This window comes from Microtus oregoni, unplaced genomic scaffold (genome assembly GCF_018167655.1).
Source record: "Microtus oregoni isolate MIOR12 unplaced genomic scaffold, Mior012 000001F_ref0000356, whole genome shotgun sequence".
Taxonomy (NCBI): domain Eukaryota; kingdom Metazoa; phylum Chordata; class Mammalia; order Rodentia; family Cricetidae; genus Microtus; species Microtus oregoni.
In genome coordinates, this window is record NW_024543060.1 from 12133556 (window position 1) to 12154686 (window position 21131).

Consider the following 21131-nt stretch of genomic DNA (forward strand, 5'->3'; position numbering starts at 1 on the left):
TGAGGCAGGCAGATCTTCCTTCCTGCTTGTAGCCCAAGTTCCTTCCTTTCTGTCTCTCTCTGAAGAGGCAGCTTCTGCCTCTCTCCCTTCTCCCTACTTCTCCCCTTCCCCCTTCTTTGTTTCTCTCTCTCCTCTTCTCCCCTCTCCCCTTCCCCCTTTCACTTTCACTTTCCCCTCCATAACCCACTAAATAAATATCTAACTGTGTCTCTGTCTCTCACCCACCGGGTGGCTCCTGCCCTGGACCAGCTACCTTCAGAGACCTGCGGTGTGGTCTTGTGGCATGTCTATCCATCTCAGTCTCTCACCCACCATGTGGCTCCCTGCCTGGGACTTGCTCTCTGCCCAGGACTGGCTGCCTTTGTGGCCTGCTGAGGTCTCAGTACCTGCTGCCCATTGCCTGCCACCGCTGGGGTATCTGCAGCATTTTACTTAAACCAAAACACAGTGGTTTTTTATTCCTGGCGCTATCCCTCCTGGAGTCCCCTGGCATTCCTGCCCTAACCTATATGCGTTGCTTTCTAACCCTCCTAGAAGCTGTCTTCCCCTTTGTTGGATTCCTGTTTTCTTGGTTACCTGTCTCCTCTCACCTGGGAGTAGCACATCAGTGCTTTCTGAGTCAAGTGTTAGAGTAATAAGTGCTGGGCCCTTTCCTACTGATGTCTCCCTCTGTGCTCTTCCTTTTTGGTGCCTTCCATCTTAGGGGTTTTTCATTGGAGGTGTGTGGTCATTGACTCTCATGGTTAAGGGTGGGACTGGATTGAGATGGCCAGATGCTTTCTGGGAATGAAGGGGGTCTATTTGATTATTGGCTTCACTGTCATGTAAATGATAGGGCAGATGCCAAGATTTGGGGTTGGAGGATTCCCAAATATCTGTTAACCTTTTCTCTGGGATAGGGGAGTTTTCCTTTAGGCAGATGTTCCAGGGCCTCCTCTGACATCTGTCTGTCATCATTCTGGTAGCTGAATAAAGGAAGGTCCCAGAGTCTTCTCCTTGTAGAACCCTCTGACTCCAGAACCCAGCCTTCCTTTCACCCTCCCCTGAGCCAGGGGACAACAGCTGCAAGGAGATAACCTTAGCTTTGCTTTTTGGTGTTGTTTTTAAGAATTTTTACATGTATGAATGTTTTGTCTGTCTGTGCGCCATGTGCACGCCTACAGAGGCCACAAAGAGGGCATTAAATCCTGTGGCGCTGGAGTGGCTGATGGCTGTGAGTCTCTCTGTGGGTATTAGGAACCAAACCTGGGGGCCTCTGCAAGAGCAATCCCCAAACCATCTCTCCAGCCCCCAAACCTTGGTTTTCTTGTAAGGATGAGAATGGTTTTTCATGTGCCTGACCAAGAGACAGAATTTTCATCCACACTTCAGAGCAGGGTTTCTGGAGGTTCACAGGCGTGATGGGGGGGGGGGGGACGGGGAGACCATTCGGTCAATATTTCTGTTTAAAGCTCTAATTAGCTGTCTAGACGTGGGCCCACTTCTCAATTTCTCTGAGCTTTCATTCCTCCATCTGTGAAATGTCTGTGCTTTCTTGTGAGTGTGACGTGGTTGTAGAGCACCTGCTCAGGCTTCTCAGCCTGGGGATAGCACTTGACTGCTGTGGTCAACACACTGTGCATGTGATTAACCGGTAGTATCTGTAACCGGTTTCTGTGGCTAGAAAGCGTCTTTTTCTGATATCAAGGGCCTTTTTTTTTTTTTAAATACCACTTCTCCTGTTCTGCCCAACACTTTTCCCAAAGGCTCAACTCAAACCATAGCACCACCTCCTGTATCTCAACTGTCATCCCAGGGTGAGGGGGAAGCTCTGTTAACCAATCACCTTTAAGAAGTGGAGCCTGGTTAAGGTGTGGCTACCTGGAGCCCAGGAAGAAAAACTGGACAGACCAGGTGCCCATCCTCTCTGGGCAATTCCAGCCAGACACAGAGGAATTCAGACTTCCCATTCTTGTGGCGTGCGTTTCCCCTTATAACGAGCTAAAAATATAATTGTTTATATTTAAGCTGGACTGGGGAGTGGAGCTAGCCCCAACACTTGGCACCCAACACCATGGCATAGAATTCCCACACAGGGGCCCTGTTTGGCCGCTACTGGCTGATTTTGGGGTCTAATTTTTCTGCGCTTGCAGAAGCTTAGGCAGGGCAGGGAAGCAGGAGGCAAGGGCAGAAAAGGCAGAGGAACTCGACCTATCCTAGCTCTGCCAATGCCTCTGTAAGGCAATGGCTGAGGAGCTTGCACCCAGCACCAAGCTCTGTAGCCGCCCTGTGCACTACCCCCCAGCACACTTCCGAGACTGCAGACCCTGTCTATATAAATAATGCTTAAGTTTTCCACAATGAACAATGAATTTTTCTGCAGTAATCTTTGAGGTTTCCAGGAAGAAGATGGGGCCCCCACAACAACAACTCCACCTGGTTGATATGACGTAGCACTACTACAAGACCTGTTTTGGGTACCAGCTGCACAAGATAGTTCCAACTTGGTTAGCTAAAATAGTGCACATCTTTACAACATTCTGGCCAGACCTCCACAAAATACTCAAAGACTATTTGCAGTCTTACCAGACATTAATCTTGAAACTTAACCTTCATTTTCCTTTCACAGAATCCAGTAGAAAAGTCATCCCCATTACAGCTGGAAGTAATTCTAGAAGACGACATCCCCTCTCCTAGGAAAGTTTGTCCTCAGGGTTAGAAACATCATTTAGGGGTTGATTATAATTGGTATACGGTTGAGGGTTGGGGTAAAATTTTATAAGCTCAGGGATCCTTTTGTAAAAAAAGGGGGGGGGGAGTTGATGATGGGATAATAGATTGGTTTGTGAGTTATTATTTATAAACAATTACATTGGTATAGATTCTTGTATATTTATACAAAGTTAAATAATATTGTATGCATGCATGCTTCTACCTGTTTAAAACATTATATATATATATATATTTACAATATTACAGTGTACATTTCTACCTCTGATCAAGATACTTATACATTGTTTACATTTGGAGGTCATTGTCCTCATTTATTACGCAGTTGTTTATTGTCTTAGTCTTTAAGTTATATAGGTATTAAGAATTATAGATCAATAGTCATCTATGCTTGTCATACTTATAGTTAGACTAATGAAGTTCTTTAGATACATAGAGATTATATTCTGCATAGATAGATAATCCTCAACCACTTCAAAGAACTGTAGAAAATGGCATTTAAATAACTTAGAGTTCTATTAACGTGAGACATAATTGCTCCTGGCAGCACAGACCTTTTCCAGAGAAAATGTTGAGCACCAAAGACATTCCACCCGGAGCTTGTTTTCTTCTTGGCAGAACTGGCCTTTGGACAAAGAAATGCCCATACCTGAACCACTGACAAAGATACATAGTATCCATAAATGGATAAAACAGGACTGTCAAATCTTGCCAAGACAGGGTAAGATAGTTTTAAAAAGTTTCTTGCCTTTGAACATGGTCTGTCAGTCATTTTAGGCCTTAGCCAAAGTTGGTTGCTTCAACATTGCAAATGAGACTTCGGGTGATTGCCCAGGTAGCCAGTTGTCTCTGTCATTTGTTGCACGATTTGGTAGTTGCTCAATTGCACTTCCTGCTTACTCAAGTAATATTATTTTCCCTCTTAGATCATTGATGGGGTTGAAGACTGGATAGTTGAAGTTACCTTCCTCATCATTTAGCCAAGCTTAATTTCAATGCAAGATTTAGACTCCTTAAAATAAAATGTTTAGTAAAACTTTTGCTATGTGTTTCTTGCTTAATATTGTTTATATTGTTTGTAATTTTATATTTGGTATCTGTTCCTATTGTATATGGTTGTATTGGTTTTGGATAGATCTTGTTTAGACAAAAGAGGGAGATGTTGGGGAAGCTCTGTTAACCAATCACGCCTAGTTAAGGCGTGGCTACCTGGAGCTCAGGAAGAAAAACTGGGACAGACCAGGTATGCACTCTCTCTGGGCAATTCCCGCCAGACACAGAAGAACTCGAACTTCCCATTCTTGTGGCATGAGTTTCCCCTTATAACAATTAAAAATATAATTGTTTAATTTAAGCTGGCCTGGCTATTTCCCTAATCAAGCTGGCCCCGACAACAGTGGGTCAATAGGAGGGAGCGATGACTACATTGATGCCAATCCAAACCCAGGTCTAAAAGTAAAACTGAGATACAAGTTCATGACTCCACCTCTTCCCTTTTCCACACATGATCTCTGTATCTCCTAGAGAAGTGATTCCAGCCCACTCCACTCTTTGGTCTTCCAAATCCCTGGCAAAAAATACAAAGCAGGCACATTCCTCTACTTGGTTTGCTCTTGGGGCAACATGAAATTACTCTTTACCTCTCTGTATCATTCACTCTCTTTTCTGTTAGTCCTTCTCCTCCTTTTCCTCTCACCAACCTTGTCTGGACTTGCTTTGTTACAGGGCAGTCTTCCTCTTCAAACCAAAGTCTGCTCCTGAGTTCTTAGGATGTTCTCCATGCTACACGGAGGCCCCCAGTAGGTTTGGCTATATCTCAAGGGCTTTAATAGGGGAAGAAGTTGAGAAGCTGGGGTGCTTGAGGATGTCTTAAAGTTGGGAATTTAGACTGCCTGGACCAGAGACTTAGCATAGCATGGCTAAGCTGACATGACTGTGCTTGGCCATTTTCCCCAATGTCATGTTTCAGTGTGCAAGATTCCAGGAGAAATACTTCCTCTACATTTCTCATTTAGTCCCAACTATTAAAAATGCATCCAATGACATCTCTGAAATAGGCTTTATTCGCAAACGTTGTGGTCAATTCAATGCTGGGAACCAAGATGTGTTGGTTATGATGTAAATACAAAGTATTTGGAGACCATGAGGGAATGAAGGTGAACACCAAGAGTCACGAGCACACCTGCATAACAACTCCCCGAACTCTTATTTCTGCTCTTCAGCTATCTGAGGAAGACAGCACTTTGTCTTTGCCTTCCGTAGACAATCTTTGTTGACTACATCTCTTAATCGATCTTTGAAATTCTCCCCAGCAAAGTAGTAGAGAAAGGGATTGAAGCAGCTATTGGTCGCAGCCAAGGCCAGCGTGATGACCGTGGCCTTATGCAACGCGTCTCCACAGGCACCTGCTTTCCATGTGACCAGGTGGAGGGTCCGCAGTGCATGGTAAGGCAGGAAACACAGGAGAAAGATCACCATGGCAATGATGATGGTGACCAAGGCCTTCCTGTGAGAAGCCCGCAGACCCGATTCTGGAATCTCCACCTTTAACAAGACCCGGATGATCAGTAGGTAGCAGATGGTGAGTATGGCAAATGGGAGCAGGAAGCCTGCCACCAACGCAATGTGGTTCATGATCAGTAGCTTCTTAAACTTCAGGGGACTTATCTCCAGGCACAGTATAATGTCGTTCTTCTTCTCAGAGCCATTCTTCAGAAGCATGGCTGAGGAAGCCATGATAAAAACCCATATGATCCCACAGAGGATCCAGGCGGTCTTGACGCTGGTGACGTGGAGCTGCTGGAAAGGGTGGACAGTGGCCAGGAAACGCACAACACTCAGCACAGTTAGGAAATAAATGCTAGTGTACATGTTGACATATAAGGAATAAGACATAACTCTGCAGGTCAGATCCCCAAATATCCAATTGGACTCTCTTAAGTAGTAGTCAGCCCTGAAGGGCAGGGTACTTATGAACAAAAAGTCTGAAATGGCCAGGTTGAGCATGAAAACATTTACAGACGTGGACTTCTTATAAGTCTGTAGCAAGACATAAATGGAGAAGCCATTTCCCAAGGCTCCCCAGACGAATATTACCAGGTATACGATGGGGTAAAATTCCTTCTTGAAGTTTTCTATTGTACAGTTCCTGTCACTGTTATTGCTTGAGGCCTCAGTTGGTTCCATTTCTGATACGGAGTTGGACAGAGGCTAGGATATAAGTTTTCTCTCTATATTGGGTTAAAAAGAAATTAACATAAAAATTACTTTGTTCAATTTCAGTTTTCTTCCTGATCATTGATCAAGCATTTGCAGCATTTATTCTCCCTTGGAGAGAAGCAAGTTCCTCTGACCCTCTCTTGTGACCTCTACAGACATCAAGCATACTCACGGTGGACCTACGGACATCAGGCACACTACAGTGGACCTATGGACATCAGGCATACTCACGGTGGACCTACGGACATCAGGCATACCCACAGTGGACCTACAGGAATGCAGGTAAAACACCCATACCATAAAATAAAAATATACAAATATTTTTAAAAGGATACCTAAATAAAATTCCCCAAATAGAAAGCAACAAATAAAAAGTAACCTTAGAATATCAGCAAAAGGAAAAGAACATTTGAGCAAAAGAATGCAAGGACAGCAGCTTCCCTTTTCCTTTTCAACTCTAAGGTATATTTGATGCTTGAAATAAAAACGATAATACTGTTTGATGTGGTTTTAAATGGATGTAGAAGAGCTTATATTCTTTATAAGAGGAAATAGGGATATATGAAGGGGGTTAAGATTCTATACCCCACTTGAACTGACAAAATTGTGCTGAGAGATTGTGATAAGAATATTTACATAATGTGATAGCATACACTAAAAAACTGTACAAAAGCTTATACTAAAACACTAAAGATGAATTAAGATGATATTTTAAAGAGTTCAGGTAACCAACATGAAGACAGTAAAAAGAAACCAAGTAATATAGACAGAAAAAATATTCATAACCCCAATACATCAGTAAGTACACTAAATATCAATGGTCTAAACTTACAAGTAAAAAGGCAGACTGAAAGTTTGAAATGTGAAGACAAAAGACCTATTTAGACATTGCCCTCAAGAAACTCACCTCAAATAGCCATATTGACATGTAGGAAAAGGAAATAAAGTAAGTTATCAAATCAGAAACGGCTCCAGATTTAAGAGCCAAGAAAATTACCAGAAAACAGAATATTCTCTACTGATAAAATAACTTCTGCACTATGAAGACATACGATTTCTAACAGGATACACCAAGCAACAGAGCTATGAATATGTGACGCAAGATAACAGACTTGGGGAGTGTGACTTTGATGAGCAAAAGGGAGTACACTTAGGGGAGAGATGACCAATAAGAAGAGTGGGGAGCTAGGTCTAAGTGTTTCTGAGCCCTGGCTATCAGGAGAATTAGCATTTGTAAGCCATGAGCCAGTGCTAGCTTCCTATGGTCTCATAGGAACACCAGAATTTTTTGTTTGTTTGTTTAATTCTGAACTTCCCAAAAGTAGTTTTGACAGGACATGAATCCCATGAGATGCTTCGTTAAAGGAAAGGCCATGGTACTCAGCCCCAAATAGGATATCAGAGCAAATCCAGTTACATTAGTGACCTCACGACCCTCTCCCCTCTCAGCTACTGATAGGAAGGCAAGGAGGCAAACACGAAGAACACCAAGAAACTGAAAGCATCTAAACTGACTGATGGAACTGGATATACAGAACAGTTCATTCGACAAGAGCAGAACATACTCTCTTCTCAGGTACCCACGGAACATACACTTCACTCCCACAAGGGCCCCATCTACAGTCTTCCCGTTTGTGACCCACAGATTTGAACCAGGATCTTTGTGTGACCACTGGGTTAAACCTGGAGGCTACACAACTGAAGACCACAGGTTCCCTCACCTCTAAGATCCACCAGTAGCTAATTGTGCAGCAGAGAGAGGTAGGCGCTTGTGCCCCTGTAGAATCTATGGCTGCCTGTTGACAAACCCAATCTATTGCCCCGGGGCCGTGCACAGCTGCTGTAGGCTGGTGTTTCCAGTGGCTTTGTCATGCCCAGAAGAGAGTACTTTGTAGCCCTTCCCCCTTTCTTCCTACTCTCACATTGCCTCATCCGGTGTTCCCTCCTCTCCCCAGCTCCCCTCCAAGCTTCAAGTAGATGCTCTGATATCATGGACTCAGCTGTGATGTACTCTCGGCACCTAGAAGCCATGGAGCCCTGCTTTCACTGCAAAGAGAAGCTTCTCTGAGTAAGGATGAGAGTAGCATCTCTCTGTCTAGCACAGGTGGCTGGTAGGGTGGTGGCAGTATGCCAAACATTTTCAAAATACCAGTTATTTGAATGTATGTGTACATTTAGATAAATAAACATATTAAGAAAACATCTGTTGCCGGGCGGTGGTGGCTCACGCCTTTAATCCCAGCACTCGGGAGGCAGAGGCAGGAGGATCTCTGTGAGTTCGAGGCCAGCCTGGTCTACAAGAGCTAGTTCCAGGACAGGAACCAAAAGCTACGGAGAAACCCTGTCTCAAAAATTAAAAAAAAAAAAAAAAAGAAAGAAAGAAAGAAAGAAAGAAAAAAAACATCTGTTGTAAATTGTTATACAGATAATGTACAAAGCAAGTCAAATTAGAATGTGGGTCTTTATGTAAAATAATTCTTATTTTATGCCCATGAGTAATTTTTATCAATAAAACACTGTTATTTTTGTCTGTAATATGCTTTTAAGCTGTTTTCAGAAAGATCCCATGCTTTCCCAAAATTCAAAGTTAAGCTCCTAGCAACTACTGCTAACTATGATTCTACAATGTTGTCAGAATTATTTCTTAATTCCAGTTAGGTAGGACTTACATCTTGTGTCTTGACCAACTCTTCTTGATTCTTGCTTTCCCAAATTCAGGCCTGAAAACCAGAAGAAGGTCATCATATGTCTTTTGCAGCTTAAACTGCCTTCAGGTTGCTACAAGTGGCCTCTAACAGATGGTCCCCTTCATCCTGTGACAAGGAGGACAAAGTGGATAATCAGATTGCTAAAAATCCTTTGAATTTTAATTAATTTAAAACTAACATGAGCTCTCTTTTGCCTATTGAACTTAGTCATAAAAAGATGATAAGTTAAAATAAAAGCTGACTTTTTTCATAGTTAACCATATTTATGTAAAATATGTTAATAAAAAAGTATTCCAAGGGTTATACTTTTGTTTTAGGTTATAAAAAAAGCATGCTTATTGGGAGGAGAAAGAGTTCACAAGGCCCCACTCCCGAGCTAAGAGCTACTGGCAGTTGATAGACTGAAGGAGGGGGGCTCAGTTTTCTTTTTAGGTTCCTTCTAAGTTGCCCAAGCTCTTGTGGATGGCCTTATATACATGTGCAGATGGTTCTAATTGGAGTTAATAGGCTGTAAAGAAAAAAAAATTGAAGTTGGGAGGGAGATGAGGAACTTCTGGGAGGAGTGTAAAGTGAATATGGTCCAAATACATTGTGTATGTTCATCAACTCCTCAAAGAATAGATAATCAAAATTAAATACGAAAAATAGAAGCATGTTTATGCTTAAACAACAAACTTAACATAACAGTTACGTGCCAAAAGATATTTTTTTCTTTTAAGAGTCTAGGCTTACAACACCACTTTTCTTTTCAGCCATACAAAGTCTGAGCAAGCTGACCAGGGTGTCAGCTCAACCATAAAGACCCGTTATGTACTTTCGTCTTTCCTTGGGTCTAGAGTCCCCTGTTTGCCTGTCTTAGTTAAGAGTCATATCCGCCACAGCAGGGCTTTTAGAAGCCTTAAGCCAACTCAACTGAGTCAGCCCTAGAACCCCAACTAAACTCAGTAATTTCCCTGCTTCTTTTATTGATGGTGGCACTCAGCCACCCCTCCTGTGCAGCTTTCTTGACTCTCCTCCGTGCATTGCTGTAACACTCTAAAGTCTGGGATCATGCACCCTCGTGCTTAGAAAAAGACGTCCGTGATCTGGTAATTTGGGTATGAGATCATCATACCCTCTGCAGACCTTCTAGTATTTCCTCTGATACTCCTGACTTAATTCTTATATGTAGCTGATTCAAAAGTAAGATGATAAACTAGACACAGCTAATATTATATTATTATCACTGGCTTGAATTTACTCTTGGAATACAAATTTCTTCTAGAAATAAAATGTTTGGATAGCTGAATAATCTGCCCTCAGACATGCCAGCTGAGAAAAGATAAAAGATATTTACGCTGGTATAAAGTGTATGAATTTGGGTGAATCCATGAATTCAAAATGAGATCCTTTAGGCTAAGATGGTCCATACATCAAATCTCAGATTCGGAAGGCTAAAATGAGGTAATTTCAAGTTTGAGGACAACCTGTGCTACATAGTAAGATACTAGAAGAGGGTTGAGGAAGGGGGATGACAGGAAGGGGAAGGAGACTCTCTAGATACTCTAAGAACTTCTATAAAACAGTAAATGAACTGAAGAACCATGGGGTAATTTGCTATTATAGAAGGAGCTATAGTAAAAGTTCTATTTGGAAAAATTGATTCCATATACTCCCAACAGCAGTGGTCAGTTAGCAGTGATGTTAAGCCAGAATGATGGGGTAATTTAAAGGATTGTCAAAAATACCCCCATGTGTGCCCTAACTACAGTAACACCCCCCTCATTCAGCCATAAGTGCAGACCGTGGACAGTCAAAGCCTTGAGATCTGAGAATCTATGCCCTAAAGGTCCATGGCATTACTCTGATCCTTGTTTCTATCCAGATTGCATAAAGCCTTGTCTTCACTGGACAGCTCTGGCTATGACAATGGGGACCTTCCCAATTCAGGAAGCTCCAAGTCTTCTCTTCAGTCAGAGACACATCTTTCCCTGGTAGGCCTGCTAGTTTTGTCTGTTACATAGAAACTTCTCTGTTGTCATCATCATCCACAAACATCAGCAAAGGTATTGAGAACCAAGGGAATTCTAAAACCCTCAACCTGGTGGTGGTAATGGTGGCACACACCTTTAATCCCAGCACTCAAGAGACAGAGGTAGGTAGATCTCTGTGAATTCTAGAGTAGACCAGGACAGCCAGGGCTACGCAGAGAAATTTTGTAAAAAAAAAAAAAAAAAAAAAAAAAAAAAAAGCAAACAAAAAACAACGAAAAGAGGGCTGGACTTGTAGCTCAATCGTAGAGTGCCTGCCTAGCTTGCATGATGTCCTGGGTTTGAGACCCCAGTATAATAAAAGAAAAAGAAAAGAAAAACTAAAACTCTCCACCTGCAGCTGTCGCCTGCTGTGACAGTTTGAAGGAAAATGGTCCCCATAGGTTCACAGTGTATTAAGAGGTGTGACCGTTGAAGTAGGCGTGATTGTACTGGAGGAAGTGTGTCACTAAGGGTGGGGTGAACTTCGAATGCTCAGAAGCTCAAGCCAGACCCAGGGGCTCACTCTCTTTTGCTCTCAGCTACTCTCCAGGACTATGTCTGCTTGCACACCCCCGTGCCTCCCACCGTGATGATAATGGACTAAACCTCTCAACTGTGAGCCAGCTCCAGTTAAATGCTTTCCTTCAGAAGAGTGGCTGCGGTCATGGAGTCTCTTCATAGCAACAGAACACTGAATAAGACTCCTGCCGTGCCACTGGCCTTCTCCTGAAGAGTAACTAACCACCTCCCTCCAAGTTCCTAAAAGGGGCTTATGTGGGGGTTGCTTCCAGCCCTGGAATCTATTCTTTTATTCCCAACGGAGGACTACAAGAAACTGGTGCCTTCAAAGGGTAGCTTCCATGTAATCTGAATGCTAGACATCTGGTCTTTTGGAAAAGGCATCAGGAAAAACACTCATGAATCTCTATGGAAAAGACCTCGGGTAACTGTGAGAAACAGACCCAGCCAAAAGACTTCATTTTAACCTCGCACCATGCTACTCAATGAAAATGGTGCTTGTAGCCAAATATTAGGTGTGTGCTATTTAAAGAATCCTTGCTGGGCAGTGGTGGTAAATACCTTTGATCCCAGCACTTGGGAGGCAGAGGCAGGCAGAGGTCTGTGAGTTCAAGGCCAGTTTGCTCTACAAGAGCTAGTTCCAGGACAGGCTCCAAAGCTACAGAGAAAACCTGTCTTGAAAAAAAAAAAGACAAGAAAGAGAGAGAGAGAGAGAGAGAGAGAGAGAGAAGAGGAGAGGAGAGGAGAGGAGAAGAGAAGAGAAGAGAAGAGAAGAGAAGAGAAGAGAAGAGAAGAGAAGAGAAGAAACAAACAAAAGAACCCTTACCCTGAATGTTGTGGGAGTTCACAGTTCCTAAGTTTCAGAAGCAGGCCGCCTCTGCTATAACTGTGAACAGTCACTGGTTGTAGAAATAGGTAGCTTCAGACAAGATGTAACAAAACATGCGTTCTCATCTTCCGTAGTCACCCTAGAACCAACATGTCCATTCTTAATTGTGGCCACCTCTATTATCTGATTCAGTAACCCTTCTCTCCCTCTGTCATTTCAAACCAATATGGTCTTTTGCTGCTCAGGGGGAAGAAAGCTAATTTCTTTGTAATCTTTTTTTTTACATACACCATAAATGTTGTTTTGAATTTAATTGATTGCTCACAAAGCTTAATAATTCTTAGGAGAAAAAGCATTCTAAAAATAAATTTTCTTTCCATATCCCACTGATGCTTAAGTATCTGTTGCATAATTAATTCCAGACATCAGTCTTTTAGTTTTTAAAATTACATTTATTTACTGCATGTGTGTACAACTGTGCAGTCACAAATAAGGATATATGAAAGTACCTACATACACACACACACACACACACACACACAGAGATGTCATACTGTGTGTGTACAAATCAGAGGACATCCTGATGGGCTTTGTTCTGTCCTTCTCCAGTGTGGGTCTCAGGGATTAGACTCAGGTCCTCAGGCTTAGCTACAAGCGTCTTCACCAACTGAGCCATATAAGCAGCCACAGACCTCATCTTATAAACATCCTACACTGACTTCACATCAACAACATCCTATTCCGCCAAGGTCTTTACACCGCATCGGAAAACCCAATCTTCAGAAATGTGAAGCAAAAAATCCATCCTCTACTGGGGGAAAAAAAGTCATTTCAATTCAACAGTACCCCCCCCCAAAGCTGATTTGTGTCATAATCAATGACTGTAAAATGCCCCTAATAATACAGTCTGTCCCACTGGGACAGTCATATTGATGCACAAGAACTTGTCCCGAGAAGCTCAGTTGGTCTAAATACCACCCCTCTGTGAACCATGTTTCCTCCTCTATTCCCAAAGGATTCAAAGAAACCTCCAGAAGAAGCAAACATGGGACACTTAAACAAAGCACTGGCGAAAGATTCAGATCCCTATATTATATATGATATGAGCAGCAGCTAGCACAGCAGGGATGACAGAGTTAGGGATGACTGTCCAAAATTAGTGTCTGACCCCAGAAGAAAAGGCATATTTTTTTCCTGTTCTTGTTTTAAATTTGACTTCATTAAGCAGACCTGTCACGAGGAACCACATTAACCTTAGTGTTTTCTTAGCTAGAATAAAAATTTCAGGTTGCATCTGCATAAATGACACACAACAGTCCCTGAGTGGGCAAAGCCCCCCTGGATGATGAGGAAGAGCACACACACACACACACACACACACACACTGATGAGGAAGAGCACAGGCACACGCATGTGTATGCACACACACACACACACACGGATTTGAGAAATGTATACATATTGCCTGGGTTCTAGCCTCCCTGCTCCCAAAGTCTATTACAGAAGTAATGACCACGTTTACGTCCAAAGACTCTTGTCTTCTTAACTCTATTCCCCAAAGACCTCACAGCAGCACAAAGCCTGTAATAGGTCCTTTCTCACACTTTCTCCCTGAGACACTCATTTTCCAGTTGTTTGCATGTAAGATCTTGAAGATGGAAGCACCCCTTCAACAAGTAAGAGATACACAAAAGAGAAATAAAAAGATTTTCTTACTCACAGGTCCTGGCAGGTACAGAGCTTGCCTAGAAGCTACACACACCCAAGTTGGAAAGCGTAGGTAGGGAAAGAGACAGGAACTCATGGAGGAGTGACTTTATTGGAGCCAGGCCTCCCATAGTGGAGCTATGGAATCAGACACAAGATCAGAAGAAGCGCTGTGTATCTTCACAGTGTACGTGGGGTATAGTGGCCAGGAAGGACAGCAAAGGAGGGTGTATTAGCTTTTCCACAGGAAGCTGTCACCAGGAGGTGGGAGAATATGACAGCCACGTAGACTGAAGCCATCTGGACCAATCACACTGAGTACCTCTGGGAAGGTGCTAGCACCAGAAACTCTCAAGAGTGACTGAGTCCTAATTCTGGTATGAAAAAAAAATAAATGTATGTATTTATTTTTATTAGTTCAATTATGTGTTAGGGGTATAGGTGTGTGCACATGAATGCCCCAAAATCCCAGAGGTATCAGATCACCTGAAGTTGGATTTACTAGCAATTGTGAGCCACCCAACATGGATGCTAGGAATCTGATTCTCTACATAAACAGTATGTACTCTTAACCAGCTCTCTAGCCCTTGCAAGTGAATTTAAAATATATGCTTAGGCAACAGAAAATGATAAGAAGTCAGCACAACAATAATGTGCACTCACCCTCAATACAAATCCACTCACCCAACTTTGTTCAATTATAGGCATTTTCATAATGACTTTTGACTAGATGGCATTGCCCCTGAGAGTTCATATAATAATCCAAAGAATAAGAAACATAAAGCAAAGCACAAGTTTATGCTACCCAGCGATAAGGAAATCAATTTCAGATGCCGCAGGCATGCTTTCCAATTTTCCTTCAGACACTCGTGTAAAAATATGACTCACAAAAATAGCTGGTTTATTATTTTTTAAAAGTACATGGTATACATGGAATAAATTATCTTTATGAAACTCATCATCATGTGCAATGAATAAACACCAATAAACAAACTTAAGTACCAAGAAAACTATCTGATCTAAATATTGTCTTGGTTAGGGTTTCTATTGCTGTGAAGAGATGCCGTGACCATGGCAACTCTTATAATGGTGGTGGCTTGCTTACAGTCCAGAGGTTCATTGCACAACATGGCGGCATGCAGGCAGTCAGTTAAGAGTTCTACATGTTGCAGACAACAGGATATGGTCTGAGGCACTTGGAGTAGTTTGTGCACAGGAGAACTCAAAGCCCACCTGCACAGTGACACACTTCCTCCCACAAGGCCACACCTCCTAATAGTGCCACTCCTATGAGCTTATGGGGGCCAATTACATTCAACCTACCTCAAATATAAAATTTTTAAAAATGGTTTTATTTTCCTGTTTGTTTAATTCTGAACTTCCCAAAGTAGTTTTGATAGAACATGAATCCCATGAGATGCTTCGTTAAAAAAAAGGCCATGGTCAGATCAGCCTGGGAAATATAGTACTCTCTAGTCGTCTTTCCTTTGAGAATTCACGATATTCCACGGGGCCCTCCAAAAACCACAAGACTGGTTTAGGCAGAGTTTCTCTCCTTCAGTTTGGTTTTGAGTTTTTTCCTATGAAATATTTCTTGAACATTCTCCAATTCCACAGAACAGCTCGTGTTGTGGTGAAGCTTTTCTAGAGTGTGACTTTGATGAGAAAAAGGGAGTACCACCTGGGGGAGAGTTCAACCAATAAGAAGTAGGGAGCTAGGTCTAAGTGTTTCTGAGCCCTGGCTATCAGGAGAATTAGCATCTCTAAACCGTGAGCTGGTGCTAGCTTCCTAGGGTTGTCTTAGTAAAGTACCATAGGCTTGGTGTCTCAAAACCCCAGAATTTATTCTTATTCTCTTATATTCCTGGGGGCTACATGTCTGTACTCAAGTTGTCAACAGGACTATGCCTTCTTCAAATACTAAACAGAGGAATTCTTTTTTTGCTGTCTAGCCTCTGGTAGATACCAGCAATGCTTGGCAATTCTTGGTTCACAGATATGTCATTCCAATCTGTGTGATTAGAAGGAGTTGCTTGTTTTTGCTGTTTTTCTGTATCTTCAGATCATCTTTCTGTATGTGTCTATGCCTCTCTTCTTTGAGAAGCTTTGGTCATATGGAGCTCACTTTACCTGGTATTTATTACCTTGTCCTAATTTACATTGTCAATGGTTCTATCTCCAAATAAGGTTGCATTTCCAGATAAATGCAGTTAAATATGTATGGGTGCTGGTGTACAGGACATAATTCATCCAACAACAGGGATCTATGGCATCTGCCTCATGAAATGAGTGTGAGGAATTATAAAAGAGACAGAAAGGATGTGGTGCCGATGCCTGCTGGCCCTGGGTGAAGTGCTCCCTCACTCCTCCACCCTCATAAATGGGTGTAGAAATTGGCTGACATCAATCCCTGTCATCTCACTGGTCACATGGATGAATTGTCTGGCTCTCACATTGACTTGGGATGTTGAGAGTAGATTCTCCTTGGTATTTTTAGAATGGTGAACTCCAGGGAAACACTGGTTAATCTCAGATTAGTCTAGTAAGTTTTCCAGAAGAAGTTTCTCAAAAACACTCCTACCTTTACCCAAGCCTATTCCTTCTAACCCTCTTAGGCTGATGCTGGAGTCAGGATTCAGCCAGAATCAAAACAAAAGCTAATACCTCAGAGACCAGATAGAGGTCTAAGAAGGTAGAGACAGATGTGCATGCAATCGAGTCCTTAAACTCCTTTACAATATAAACCTCATTCCATCTTACGTCCCATGGAGTTAGCGAGCATGAGGAGAAGTGCCTGGGTTAGGCCACAACCCTGGCCTCTTTGCTCATAGAAGTGAGGCTGGGCTTCCGGAACAAAACTAATTACAGTTGTTTCAGGGAAGAACTTATCATCGGTATGGCATGGGAGCCAGCAAATGTGACCACCTGCAAAAGATCATAAAAAAAGATGGGTCCACATTCTCTTTGGAGGGATACCTTGCTCAGCCTAGATGGAGGGTGGAAGGCCTTGATCCTACCTCAAAGCAATGTGACTTTGTTGACTTTCCATGAGAAGCCATATCCTCTGAGGAATGGTTGCGGGGGTAGAGTGAGAAGGTGAAGGGAGCAGGAGGAGGAAAGGGCTTGGGAACTGGGATTGGTATGTAAAATGAAAGAAAAAAGATAGTTTTTTTTTTAAAAAAAAAAAAATAAAAAAAAAAAAACCAAACGATGAGTCCACCAAGGAACAGAAGCAACAGATAGATTCACCATTGACCCTAGCCATGGGAACTCCTTGAGCATTTAGGAGAAAATGCAGAGCCCACAAGCAGACTTAGTATCGTATCAGACCACAGTGGAAACAGCGAATTAGGAAGGGGTCTGGTCAGTGTGGGCAGGCCATGAGTGCTAAAGGGTGTGCCTGTAGACAAAGCCTTAGACACAGAGATTCTGGCCTATGGTGGATATGGGGGAACCATATCCACTGGTGAATTGGGGGAGAACATCTCAAGAACAAGAAAGAAGGTTACTTCTAGAACCATAGAGGGCACAATGTTCTCACACTCACAGATAAACACCAGGGAAACCAGGAATATTAAACATGCAGAGCTGTCTCCTCAAGAGAGGAGATGCATATCTGCTTTCCACCAAGAAGGCTGGATGGAAAGGCTAGAAAGATGTAGTTAATAGCCAGGTAATCTGTGCTCTGTGTGGGGGCAGGTAATCTGTGCTGTCTGTAGGGCCAGGTAATCTGTGCTCTCTGTAGGGCCAAGTAATCTGTGCTCTCTGTAGGACCAGGTAATCTGTGCTGTCTGTAGGGCCAAGTAATCTGTGCTCTCTGTAGGGCTAGGTAATCTGTGCTCTCTGTAGGGCCAAGTAATCTGTGCTCTCTGTAGGGCCAGGTAATCTGTGCTCTCTGTAGAGCCAGGCCACACCTGAATCTCCCCGATTATTCTGTTTCTCCCAGACCTTTCCCCCTACACCTTTATCCTAACCATTGTTCCTCAGTCAATAGAACCCATTCTTGGAGGACTTGTCACATGTACATCTTGGTGCCCTCTGTGCTATCTGTATGACCTTGGCCACACCAGGTCCTTCCCTAGGCCCTTAAATTATAGAACCTATATTTGTGGAAGTGGTCACATGTACTTTGCAAAAGAGTTTCAGTGCAGTTGTGCCTTAAGTTTGACTTGTCCACATGGGATTGAGATCATGGTTACCAGGAAACTTTTTCTCAAATTTGTCCTGGATTTAAATGTTTGCTGTCTGGTGTCAGACTCAAGAAGTCTGAACCAGCACTGGCTAACAAGTCATGTTGAACCAATTCCCTTTTTGCCTCCTGTGGGTTGTTGCTCTGCCATCATGGCATCTGCAGGGATGTTCACATAGAACCAGGGCACAAGACAGGATCGAATCAACACTAAGGGAACCACTGAATCCCTCTACTGCTCTGATTCCTCTGCCTGAATTGGGTGGGTTTAGAACACCACATTGCAATAGCCTTTCACTATACTGCTAATAAAAATAAAGAGGAGAAGAGTGGGTGTGGGAGGATCCGCCTGCTAGATGTGACTGTAAAATCATCGTCATTATCATCAGCCAGTCCAACGAAGTGACAGGAAGCTGAGAAATATATGAAGAGGTAAATGGAAGAGAAACTGGGAAATCATTTGGCAGCATAATTTCCACTTTCTCACCTGAGATAGTGGAGGGAAAGCAGGTCCAACTTATTCTACTGAGAGAAGAGATCAGAACTGAGAGAGAATAAAGCTGACTCCCACAGCCCCACTGGCAATAAAACAGCAAAGAGAAACTGGTCAGGACAGCAGCAGATCAGCAGACAGAGATGGCAGATATGGGTCAGGAAAACAATCAGACATAGTGGGTGGCCAGTTAAATGTTTATGAAGTTAGTAGCTTACAGAGGCATAGAGAATGTTCTCACAGACCTAGCAAAGCTGCAACTGTTCAAAAGCTCATAGAAGTTGCTTTTATTTATACATAGAAACTCTTCTACGTAAATGGAGTTTTCTCCCACCCACCTGTTCCCAAATACCCAATGGCCACTTCCCAAATAATTGACTCGAAGGTTTAATATTATTTATAAATGCTCAACTGATAGCCAGGGCTTATTACTAACTAGCTCTTACATTTTAGGTTAACCCATATTCTTTATTTACGCTCTGCCATATGACAGCACATTCATCTCCTGCTCCCTCCGCATCTTACTGGTGTCTCTTGACTGTGCCCTTGTCCTTCCCATCATCCTTAGTTTGGTTGCCCCACCTATACTTCCTGCCTGGCTGTTAGCCAATCAGCATTTTAGTAAAGCAATTTTTAGTGACAAATCTTTACAGTGTATAAGAGGATTGTTACACAGCATTTCCCCATTTTTGTCTAATTAAAAAGGAAGGTTTAACTTTAAAAAAGTGATATTATATACAACAAAACAGTTACCAAGTAATAATTATAGTTATAATATTTAGTCTATTTGTATTTGACAAAATTTGAGAAAATAATTATCTATCATATCTTGATGAGTCTGTTTTTCTAATTTACTTTCCATTATAACTAAGTAAAACTATAGTTATGACTATTTAGTCTTCAAGTCCATCAAAGACTCCAGAAGGATAAAGTGTTACCTAATGACAGGGACATCAGGTCACCTGGACAGTCACCATAGGTTCCTCTCCAATGTTGGGGCATCTAACTAGAATGTCTGACAGACTTTCCTGTGAAGCCAGGAATTTTGAAGGACTTTCCTACCTTGTCTTAGCCAAGTTCAGCAGTTGTGTTTCTTGTGTCCTGCTGGTCCAGTTTGGACAGTAACTGTCAGTAATTGAGGCAAGGGCAGTTTCTTTGTCCAGTGGCTAACTTTTGCCACAAACAAAATGAATTCCATATGGCGTTTCTTCAATGCCCATCATCTTCTTTGAAGTAGATTGTTGCTGCCAGGAGCAACAACGAGACGTGTTTCACTGTCATGAAAAGCCTTAGGTTATTAAACATATTAAATGTTGTATTCTGTAGGTTTTTGAAATACATCTCTGTATGACCTTGAAAACATATCTAACATGACTATAAGTCTATTATATATGACTATTAATCTGTATTTCTCAATTATACATTACATTTTAATGAACTACATCAACATAATACCTTAAATGAGAGTAGGAATATACATACAGTCAAACAAAATTAACATTAGATTTCCAACAAGAAACCAAAATCCATACCACTGTAAAAAATATGTAAGATTAAAAGCTGGGTTTTGGATTAAAGTAGGTTCAATAATCTGTCCTTTTATTCTATTATTTTTTATATCATATTGCCCTTTCTTCTTTTAGAAAGAGCTCCCTGAATTTAACTCTTTTGTTTAGTCTTTTTTTGACTATGGCCAATAGAAATTTGTAACCAAGCCCCTAAACAAAGACAAACACCCATAATCCATTTTTTGGGAATGTGAGCATAGTTTTCTAGACTACTTCCTGCTTATTGAGGATGCTGATATTCTTTGCGGGTCACTGAGAAAATTTAGGATTATGGTCAAGTCCTGACTGGAGTATTCTCTGAGGCTGGATCATCTTAGCCAACAGCCTTGAAGCTGTTCTGGATAGAGAACCCAGAGGAAATTGCAACAGAGGTGCTCTGAAATGTTGTATCCTCTGGGCCATCTGTTTTCAACAGTGATTTTTTTCAGGGGGTCTTCCTTAATCAAACCTGATATTCTTTACCTCAGGATGAATCCAGAGCCTCTCATTTCTTGTGGAAATAGAAGCAGAACCTCTTTCCCAAAATAACATATCTTTTGACTTAAATTTTGAAGTCAATATATTTTTAAAATATATAGGTTGGTTTAATATAGCAGCTTTTATAATCCAAGGTCTCTTGGGAGCCAAAAATTTTAAAGACAACACAATAATATCCATAATTCAGACTCTTTGTGTATTTCCCATCTTTATGTGGCTTATATATTTTTTACTCTATTTCTTTTTTAGGACTTTTTCTACCCATTGTTTAACTATTTTACTTTTATTTTTAAATACTATTTTATGCCAACCAGTTTCCCCTCCCTCCTCTCCTTCCATCCCCTTCCCTTTCTTGTCTACCCACCTCCCCAATTGCTCCTCCTTCATCTCCATTGAGAATGGGGCAGACCTCCCATGGACTGGCACAAAGAATGGTACATCAAGTTGAGGAAGGATTGAGCTCTTCCCCTTATGTCAAGATGGAGCCAGGTAATTCAGCATGGGGAACATGTTACCAAAAGCCAGATAAACATCAGGGAGATATCCTATTCTCATTGTTAGAAGCCTTACTATGAGACCAAGCTAAACAACCGTCACACACATGCAGAGGACCTAGGTCAGTCCCATGCAGGCTCTATATCTGTTGGTCCAGTGTTCATGAGCTCCCACAAGCTCAGGTCATCTGTTTCTGTGGACTCCCC

The 21131-nt window shown here is 42.1% G+C and overlaps 1 protein-coding gene across 1 annotated transcript; it reads right to left on the reverse strand.

The window, feature by feature from the left end:
* Positions 1 to 4583: 4583 nt before the first annotated feature.
* Positions 4584 to 7959, reverse strand: Cysltr2 (cysteinyl leukotriene receptor 2). Its single transcript, XM_041667794.1, is given in 2 exon segments — positions 4584 to 5939; positions 7845 to 7959. Coding segments are annotated over 2 exon segments (1140 nt in total). The 3' UTR covers positions 4584 to 4914.
* Positions 7960 to 21131: the final 13172 nt, after the last annotated feature.